The sequence below is a fragment of the Mya arenaria genome, chromosome 9 (assembly GCF_026914265.1).
Source record: "Mya arenaria isolate MELC-2E11 chromosome 9, ASM2691426v1".
NCBI classification, from domain to species: Eukaryota; Metazoa; Mollusca; class Bivalvia; order Myida; family Myidae; genus Mya; species Mya arenaria.
This window is the reverse complement of record NC_069130.1, coordinates 31,401,163-31,411,822: the sequence shown is the minus strand read 5'-3', so window position 1 is coordinate 31,411,822 and position 10,660 is coordinate 31,401,163. Positions and strand designations below refer to the sequence as shown.

General features: G+C 37.5%; 1 protein-coding gene across 1 annotated transcript; it reads left to right on the top strand.

The window, feature by feature from the left end:
* The first annotated feature begins 1,448 nt into the window (after positions 1–1,448).
* On the top strand, positions 1,449–9,348 carry LOC128245446 (uncharacterized). The gene is made up of 8 exons (XM_052963600.1): positions 1,449–1,716; positions 2,899–3,164; positions 4,512–4,648; positions 5,649–5,794; positions 6,024–6,186; positions 6,308–6,444; positions 6,695–6,842; positions 8,810–9,348. The coding sequence occupies exons 1-8, from the start codon at positions 1,680–1,682 to the stop codon at positions 9,087–9,089; spliced, it is 1,314 nt and encodes a 437-aa protein (XP_052819560.1). The 5' UTR covers positions 1,449–1,679; the 3' UTR covers positions 9,090–9,348.
* The last annotated feature ends 1,312 nt before the right edge of the window (positions 9,349–10,660 follow it).

Sequence of the window (10,660 nt, the reverse complement as noted above, 5' to 3'; positions counted from 1 at the left end):
GCCTACTTCTCTATCATGACGCGCCTACTTTTCTATCATGACGCGCCAACTTCTCTACCATGACGCGCCTACTTATCTATCATGACACGCCTACTTCTCTAGCATGACGCGCGCCTACTTCTCCACCATGACGCGCCTACTTCTCTACCATGACGCGCCTACTTATCCATCATGACACGCCTACTTCTCTAGCATGACGCGCGCCTACTTCTCCACCATGACGCACCTACTTCTCTATCATGACGCGCCTACTTCTCTACCATGACGCGCCTACTTCACTATTATGACGCGCCTACTTCTCTACCATGACGCGCCCACTTCTCTATCATGACGCGCCTACTTCTCTATCATGACGCGCGCCTACTTCTCTATCATGACGCGCGCCTACTTCTCTATCATGACGCGCCTACTTCTCTATCATGACGCGCCTACTTCTCTACCATGACGCTCCTACCTCTCTACCATGACGCGCCTACTTCTCTACCATGACGCGCGCCTACTTCTCTATCATGACGCGCCTACTTCTCTATCATGACGCGCGCCTACTTCTCTATCATGACGCGCCTACTTCTCTATCATGACGCGCCTACTTCTCTACCATGACGCTCCTACCTCTCTACCATGACGCGCCTACTTCTCTACCATGACGCGCGCCTACTTCTCTAACATGACGCGCCTACTTCTCTATCATGACGCGCGCCTTCTTCTCTATCATGATGCGCCTACTTCTCTACCATGACGCGCCTACTTCTCTACCATGACGTGCCTACTTCTCTATCATGACGCGCCTTACTTCTCTACCATGACGCTACCATGTGTATTTTTGCACATCGGCTTCATTTGCAAATATATTGTGCCAACTTATTTTACAATTCCTCATTTCGTTACAAAGCATATAATTATAGTTCAGGAACGAAATGTTAACACACGTAATGTATCATACCATAGTGAACGATATTCAATTGATTTTGGCACTAGCCGGGATTAAACCTGTACCAATTCGAATACAGCGCCTAGCAACAGCAACTTCGACCACGCTACCGATTGCTCTTTATTTCATTTTCTTAGCAAAAGAAAGTTGAAAGATCAGTGCACAAAATTAATATTTATAGATGTTTGTATATATAATTTACCAATAAATTTTTCTGATAATGATGACTTTATTTGCCTTATTTGCCTTATTTACTACATTTGTGTGTAGCAGTGTACTATCGCAATATATAAGCAAACTTGAATATTTTCTTCAACATCTTAGGTGACAAAACAGGCATTATATTATAAAACAGGAAATATTTAAATACAAACATCCATCATAATATTCATACAGGTGGTAAAGTAAAACTCCCATGACCCCTGCGGTCTAAATGAGGCCTGTCATCAAGCTGACGAATCAATTGCTTACGTTAACGTTAACTTAACGTTAGCCGATTGAAAATACTGAGCGTGAATTGACGTGATTTCGAATGAATTTCCGCAAATGCATGCGAAGAATTTGATGACAGATATTTCAAATATTGAACATCCCTAATTACGGAAACACATTTAATTTATTAATAGTGATTATTAATTAGTCATAAATATAACATTATCGGTTTAATGTTAGCGCTGGTACGTTAAAGCGAAAACGCGCGTTTGTATCAGTTAAATACAAACATATAGTTTATTGTGAATAAACAAAAATGGAATATAAAAAAAATCTTAACCTCGAATTTATAGGTAAGAATGTTTTCATCAGCGTCGTCTCCGCGTTCTGCTTTACTAGTAGCAGAAACAGGGACAACAGTTGTAGTGAATGTTTGTGCAATATGTACAGCACACCAAGTAGGTACACACAGCAACGCAATACTATTCAGCGCAAGAACGAGAGAACTACAGTTTATATATATATATACTTGTATATTCTCACACAAATATATACTAGTTTTGTCGTTTTTTTAACGCCAACGGAAACCGGTTTTTGAAACTATCGAAACCCCTACCGGAGGCGGTTTCATCGGTTCGTTCCAACCGAAAACTAGTTTACTTTGAAAACAATATGGCGGAAGGTGATCAATCACGTTTGTTGAAACTCAATCTTTTTGATAACAATGCCTTACAATGGGCAAATGAGCTAAATGAAAAAAAGTATTATTAATTATTAGAAATAATGGCTACACGCAGTAGCTCCGCCATGTGGTTGAAACACAAAACCATGTATTTGTTACTTCAAGCGAAACTACCAAAACCGGTTTCGAAACTGCTAAAACCATTGAAGCCAAAACTGAAACTGGTTTGATATCAACGAAAACGCCCCTATTAACCAAAACTGTGGGTTTGTATATATCCAACCGGAAGTGGCTAAACAATGACTCTAGATGCATCATGGACCCACCTTTAATTTTTAATACTATTACACTGCCTGATGATTGAAAAGTGTCAACAAAACTGAAACCTTTGTATTAAAGTGTGTCAATTGATTTTTTTCTGAATATTGACAATTCCTATATAATTGTTCATCCTGTTAATTAGGTGTGTTTACCTAACATTTGTGACCAGTTATCTTTATAAAGTTCTGTAGGTCGGGTTAAAATCTCAAACTTTTCTTTGCTATTTGAACAGCTATAAAATCAACTTTACTTTATTTCTAACCTGCGTCAAATCTTTTTCCCACAAAATGACTAATTCAAGAATGCAGTAAATTGGCTAACATATTTTTCATAAAAAATGAAACCTTGATAATTTTCAGAGAATGTTGATGACATTCGAGCCAAAGAAGAACATGTCACACAACCCTTGGCTCCATCGTATGTGGATTATAAGACAGTAATGATAGTTATATGTAGATAGATGCATACATGTACTTGAATACTCATTAATTAATTACTATCTTCATAAGTACGAATTTGCTTTTCGTTGCAGTGTGTGCATTTCTAGTCACGGCAAGCGTTGCGCAACCGTTTCCACCGCAGGGAGGACAGTTCCAACCTATTCCAGCAAGCAATCAAAACATACAATCTGGTCAACCGACCAATCAAAACATGCAACCAATGCAACCAACCAATCAAAATATGCAACCCACCCAGACAGCCAATCAAAACGGTCAGCTACAAATTCAATCAACCAATCCGGTACAGGATACTCAAGAACTTTCACCGGAAGAACAAAGTCAAATATCCTGCGCTCAGGTAGGAACAATTGTAATAAATTAACCCTGATAGTTGCCTTATCAGTTATCATAACATTAAAATATAAATATATCAGATACTTAACATTATATTTACAGCTAAGGTGACATGGTGTTTTTTTTAGAATGCATTCAAAACAGGCAATAGCGGTAATACCCAAATGAACACGTCTAAGTTTTAAGTGTGTATACTTTGAAAACAGTCATTAATTCAGTTCACATTAAATAATTGGGTTGTTTGCTATGTTAATACTAGCTCCCCCGACTTTTATTTCGTTAAACAAGAAGCTCTCGGACAAACGGCTTAACTTCTTGTCCGATTAGTTCAATGTGAGTTTGGTTAGTGGCCACCAAGCCGGACAAGTGGAGTTTCTCCAGGTACTACGGTTTCCACCACAACACAAGACCACACGCTCGCGCAACATCGTGCCAACGAGAGAGACTTAGTATATAAAGTTATCATAACTTTCTTCGAAATCGTTGTAAAATATATAATGTTTAAACTATTAGTTTCAATCGAATAACCAACCGAATATGTTTCAATGTACTGTGCGACAATGTGTTTTGATCTGATTATTAATTACACCTTAAAACATTGCTTAGAGTTGCCGCATCCTTGTAGTGTTATCAGAAAGTGTATCGTCAGTCAGCTTTCATTGGGCAAACGATACAAATATATTTCGTCCATGAATTATCTCCCTTGACTGCATCGAATATAAATACCATTGTAGTCGTGTTACATACACACGAGTGTTCAGAACTTAGATTAAGTTAACAGCATGATAAACGACCTTTTAACGTGAACTATATAATGATCTGCTCACATACTTAAATATTAACAAGTACAGCTGGAACGTTTGTCTAGAATCTTGTTAGAAATACAGCAGATCACACATCTTTCTAGCAGTAACGATTTGAATGCTAACAACAATGACGTTAACAACTTTGTTTACTTTAACAATGTTCTGGAGCCGTATTCAATATGCAACTTTATAGATTGAACTTAAATTAAGATTAGAAACTAAGTGTTTTGATAGGCCTGTATATTTAGTTGACCAATAGGCTGAATGGAACCACTAAGGCATGTCTATAATGATAAGAATAAGATCAATATTGAGTACTGGCCCTGGACAATCGACCCTACGTTTCTATAAAAACTGCGAATGAAGATGCTTTTAGTTAAAGGCATGGTGCTGTTGCTTTTCTTCGAACATCTTTGATAGAGATAGCTTATACTGTTACACCCCATAATGTTTTCAAAGGGAAAATTTATTCAAGATGCTTACTGATACATGCATATTTTATTTTCGCCACGAAATGTCTAAATGATACCGCGATTACATTGCAGGCGGGCCGGGCGGTTGTGTCCCAGTGTTTTCAGCAGAATGGCGGGTTTGAGATGCTCACAGTTATCGCCCTTCTCTCAAACGGCACCCAGAGCCCTCTGCCCCCGAACCCAGAGTCCGTAAGACAGAACCTTTGTCAGTAAGTAAACAACTGTTACTCTGAGGAGGAAACTTTTGAGTGTCAGTATACGAACGCTAGCCTAGTTTTGAATCGGATATAATAAAAGTTATTCATCATTTATTGATGGATATCTACTATGGAAATGTCGTATGTCATGAGAATGAAATTAAACTGTGAAACTAAGTCTAAGAAAGATGTTCTTTGAAACTCGACACATTTCGTGTTCGAGTTCTGGAACCGCTGGTTATTTAAGTATACAGCATATGTTTTATCTAAAATACTTTCACTGCGGTGATAAATATATAACCACAGTAACATTTTTATAAATGTAAAAAATTATCTTCATATTGAGGAAGAACCTTAAACGGCAATTTCGTCTTTATTGTTGCATGTCATTTTTATAAAGGCTTTTCGATATTCATTATTAAAATAATGAAAACGATTGCATATGTTACACGTTTTTTGTCTACGATTAATTTCGCATACTAAGTAATTGTCAGTCTTAAAAGGCTCACAGTTCGCTCGCAAATATTCGGCTACTTAATCATGAAGACGTTGAATACAGATTAAAATAAATTTTGCTTACTCTTATAATGGATAAAGAAAGATGAAGATTAATTCAAATAACAAAATATGCAACTTTATATCACATAATATGCAAATCAGTAAGGTTTGTAGTCACAAACCTTGATGGATCATATACCTGGCAAGAAAATAAATAAAAATACAACGTTTATTGTGCATCATTTCTATTATTTGAAAACACTTTTCCAACTCTATCCTGTAGTTCCGTATCATAAATGGAGCGTGTGCCAGTGGCTTATTGATGTGGGGGAGGGGGTCAATTTTGCAGAGCAAAATACTTTTAATATATGCATATTTATATACTATATAATTGACTCTGTCTAAACCAGTAAAATTATCTCAAACTTTACATAAGTAGTTTGAAAAAGGTTGATGTAAACCGATCGGAAATCAGGATTTAATCATTGTCCTTATGTCTCAATATTTCTTTCAGAGCCAATCGTCAAATCGTTGCATGCGTGTTTGCAAGCATCGAGCGGTATAATGGTTCACAGGAATGCAGTACAGAGTCGTCGTACACTCGCCTGAAGCAGGAAACCGTCGGCCTTCTCAATGGGGTACAGCAGATGTGTGGACAGGGTAGGTTACTACGTCACGAATGACGAATGAATTGTTGCTGGCTGTATACTTCATCAAGTTCGTTGTGTTTTATCTTTGAAAGTAGTATAATTAAAACAAATTGAGCGATGAAATGTTACCATGCCCATACATTGCAACTAGAATGACTCACCTGTGGAATGACTAAATATTCGGATGATTTGCGTTTTCATTTCATTATTGTGATATGTCCTACGTTGTATGTTGTCAGGTCTGATGCCGGAAGTGACGCCGTGCATGCAGCGACTCAACTACGACCTGCTGCAGTGTGTGCCGGAAGTGGGACTCAATCCGGACCTGTACACTGGCCGCGGCTCCCGCATGGAGGGCGCCATCATCGGCGACAACCGTGAGGTCGCCCGCATGTTCTGCGAGTAAGTGCAGTGTTAAGAAACTGAAAATGTACTGAAAGGAAGTCTGTGATTCATACAAATATTGATTGTTGACGTGCATATATCAACATTTTGCTAATTCAACAACGTAACGTTGTTTCAGCAAGCGAAAGGATTTGTTTGAGTGTCAGCAACGGGTGTTGGCGCGATGCCAGGGGTCGCGCTTGCTGCAGCAGCTGTCCGGTAACGATCAGAAGTCCTCGCAGGCCGGGATCGACGTCCTGTGTGGGGATATTGACGGTGCGTTTAACTTTGTGACATATTTAACCATCCTCGGCACCCCAGCGTATCATAACCTATATAGGTTATGATACGCTGGGGACGCTGGGGTACCGAGGATGTATTCAACCGATCGTTAGAGAATTAGCGATTGAGCAATGGTATCTATGAAATGGGGCATCGAGTTGGTTGAGGTCGGATGAGGGTATCTATGCCATAAAAAGGCTATACCACCTGAATGATAGTGACACGTTTGTGATGTGTATTGCAGTATACGTGAGCGGGCTGGTGTGCTTCCAGACGCCAACCAAGGAGGTGAACCGGTGCGCGGCCTCGCTAGTAAGCGACATGACGGACGTCACCATCAAACAGATCCGGGACGACCTCGATACGCCAGCCTTCTTCAGGGAATACTGCAAGTATGTGTGCCCCTTAAGGGTTTGCCCGTGCATGCAACTTTAGGAAAAGAAAGCTACTTGGAGTAATCATGCATGGAACTTTGGGTTCACTCATGAATGCCACTTTGGGTATATTTGTGCAAGCAACTTGGCGTGTAAATACTCAAGCCACTTGCTGTGTAGTAATTACTCAAGCCACAAGTAGTAATCATTCATTCGTTTAGGGTGTAATCATACATTGCACATGGACTGTATCACTGATGCAACCTGATGGTAAAAAAAAATAAAAGCTTATATGAATCTGAAGGCCATAATATTATATCCACACGTATTGCTCTAAATGACATGTGCATTATGTAAGCCACGGGGCCTAGATACGTTCAAATGACGATTTCATTGAAAAAGAAGAAACTACTGTTAATATTTCTTAAATCTAGAAAAATGAACGCCAGAGCAAAAAAAAGTCATTTCTTCACTTAAAAAGACGGACTAATAAAACAACAGAAGTACTAAATGCGGAGGTTAAATTCTTTAAAGATTTGTACACATCAAATTCAACTATCATTGGATTTAAGCCGAACATTGTTAGGGAGAATTATACCTTGACGGAGGTACAAGAGGACTAAATCACAAGTCCTAAACTTGACGGTCTTACAGGTTATAAGCGGTATTGGCATGTTATTGAAAATCTAGTTGTTTCAGCATTAAAGGTAGTTTTAGAAAAAAGTGCATGTCAGGATCAACTAGGGTGTATTAAAAACAGACATGTTTTGATATAAGGGAAAGAGCTAGCATAAATGGTTTATTTGATTTTTAATGGTAATGTTACTTTCAGATTTTGAAAAAGCATTCGATACAGTTAATTAAGTGGCCATTTCTGTTTGATAGTTTGCCTAAATGTGGAATTAATTTTATTTTCTTAAATGTGACGATTATATATTGTAAATGACTTCCAAAAAATGCAATTTAAGGATGCATCTCGGACTCATTTAGAATGGAGAGTGCGCTACGGCCGGTTAGTCCTCTTTCTGCCTTAAAGCTGAAGTCTTATAAACACATTTAAAAAATGTGTCAATTATGAAGGTATGATATTCCAAGAAAACATCTTAAAGTTACTCACTCCCTGATGACACAACTATTTCAAAACCTTTTTGTACCACCAACTCACTTATATATCCGAAAGTTTGCGTCCGAAAATATTACTTTGCCAGTTTCACAACAATATGTTTCAGCACTAAACGTCGCATAAGTTCTTTGTTCTCTATGACAACGAAAAACGCACTTAACATCCAATATTAGAAATAATAAGAAGACAAACGAAAACCCCTACCTACTGACCCGTATCTTTTGGGGCATTTACCAAGACACGAACCTTTTTAAGGCTTTATGTAAATTATTGCAATGATGAAGACGTATTATGAACGTTCTTTTTCTTATGTCCAGCTCGGCTAGGTTATAAAAAAAGAATAAACTATTGTAAACGTCGCTTATTGTATTTATAAGACGTTTTAAATAAGAAATATGAAATTAAAAGGCTAAAGATATGTATACTTTTTTATATATGGATTTGATACGTCTTCAAACCAAAAAAGAGTAAAATTATTCCAATATGTTTTTTGAATGATTTTGTTAACCATGAATTGTACAATATAATATAAGTTTATTATAGTCTTTAGCAACATTTCAAAATCTAATGTTCAATTGCTAAACTGTTATAGTTACAGTTCTTTTTAAAATGTAAGCAATGATTGATTTGCTATTGAAATACTTGTATAACTGTCATATATGTTTGCTTGTTTTTTTATGGAACCCATATCTCAAGTGTGCTCGATTAGTTGAATCCGGCGTACCGCACCGCGGCATTTGACGCCAAACTTGCATGGCCAGGAATCCGGCGTAGCAAGGGGGCATGATTTAAATTACAGTTATAAATCCGTGTATGGTAAGGATAAACAATATTCCTATGCTTTCTCGAATTCTTTTTTCAGAGTGCGAATAGGTAACTTACAGTGCGACAGCCGCGCATGGTCGAATGTTTGTAACAAAACTGCGGTTAATTTGAAATCGGAGTACCAATGTAACGTTCTTCCGCCGCAGTGTAAGAATGACTCGAGCATCCAGGCTCTTTATGAGCAGACTTGTGCAGCAAAGAACTTCGCGCGTGAACAATCCGTGTCCGGTTCCGGTTCAGAACCAGGTGGCGGAGTTTCAAATATTTTGGCGGGAGTTATGACTTTGGTTTTACCGATATTTGTGATGTTTGTATAAAATGGTCGACTCGTTCTTAGAAAGTGAACTGTAATAAAACTTGTTTTGTTGAAGCTTACTTGTTTTGGTTAAATGTGTGTTGTTTTTAATTTGGTTACAAAAATGAACTCTTTATAAAAGTTGTGTGATATCTAGTAGAAGCTTGATTAAATGCATATGTTTGTTGGCATTTGAATGCTAATTTGGACTGAATATTATATATCATAGTTCGATATTGTTCTAATTCAAACGTCTTTTTTCTGTGCTGTTGCAAACTCAATAAAAACCGTATGTTGATATGTTTGACTTGTCTTTGCTTGGAACAGCAGCATTGCGTTAGCTTGCAATAATGCTTTCACGTAATCGATACATCGGCACGGGTTTGACATGAACGTTAAAAAGGTATGGCCAGCTCTGAACCTACTTGGCACAAATATATGATAAATGTGGGTGTATGCAGCGTTCCAATGTGCTCCATAAATGAAAAACGACACTTAGCAATTTTGAGCACGACCAATTTAGAGCATTTTATAGGTTTCAAGGACCAAAACTTAATATATTTAAAAAGAGTGTGTCTTTTGGACTCAATCTTTAGCAAGCGAAATTCATGTATGCCTCCATTCATGTTCAGGTGTTTTAAGTTTTATGACAGAAGAGTTTTAAGTACTCCAAGATTGTGCATGGTTTCAGGTGCCAACATGCTTGACACTACCCAATCATCAGTGCCTTGTGACGTCATGTTGATGGCAAATATATGTCCGCTTTGGTTACCAGCAAGTCTATTTACGTCTCTAAGCATTTGTAACAGATTTCTTAATAGGAAAGATAGTTCTACGAAGACTCAAGCGCTTGATAAATAGATATGTGCTGGAACATTTTGATACAAAAATATATTGATATTGTCGAAAAAAATCCTTATATGAATCCAAACTTAATTTTAACTGTGAAATCTATGAATAAACTTCGTAAAATGAGCTGAACTCTTTATTATACCGAATGCGTGTTTTACAGCTGCAATATTTTGAATATATTTTGGTCTCTGTCGTGTATTCATATCTAAAATAGAATAAACTGTTTGTATTTTTTCTAAGTTACAAAACCATGTTTTGTTAAGTGTATAAACATCCAAACATATATAAAGTTGTCCATAAACCATGCCCAACGGGCACTAATTAAATTATCAATTTCCTTGACCATGACTCATTTTAATACAACTGTCATGTAAGTAATTGATGACAGATAATTACAAATTCAGGTTATAGATGATTGATTGGCCATGTTTTGAAAACTGGAATGCAGTAAATAGCCAAATGCATTCTTCCCGTCTTAGATGTCCATGATCTCATTATCTTGGTACGACATACCCGAATAAATTCCGAGAAATAAAATCCATGAAACTAAATTTGCTTCTACATATAACTACTGGAGAAATTAAAGTAGTAATAATGATCCCCTCACGCCACCTTTGCACAAGATAACATCAATATCAAAAGCGACAGGGATTTAACGAACGAAGAAGAATGCCATATTATACAACGAAAGGACATGCAGCCTGTGTGTGGAGCATGTGTATATCTATAAAGGAAAAAGAA

Bases quoted from the DNA above. Each gene is read 5' to 3' on its own strand.
- LOC128245446 (XM_052963600.1), top strand. From the start codon at position 1,680: ATGGAATATAAAAAAAATCTTAACCTCGAATTTATAG. The intron at 3,165-4,511 runs GTAGGAACAATT...ATTACATTGCAG, and splicing joins GTCAAATATCCTGCGCTCAG to GCGGGCCGGGCGGTTGTGTC. The intron at 6,843-8,809 runs GTATGTGTGCCC...TTCTTTTTTCAG, and splicing joins TTCTTCAGGGAATACTGCAA to AGTGCGAATAGGTAACTTAC.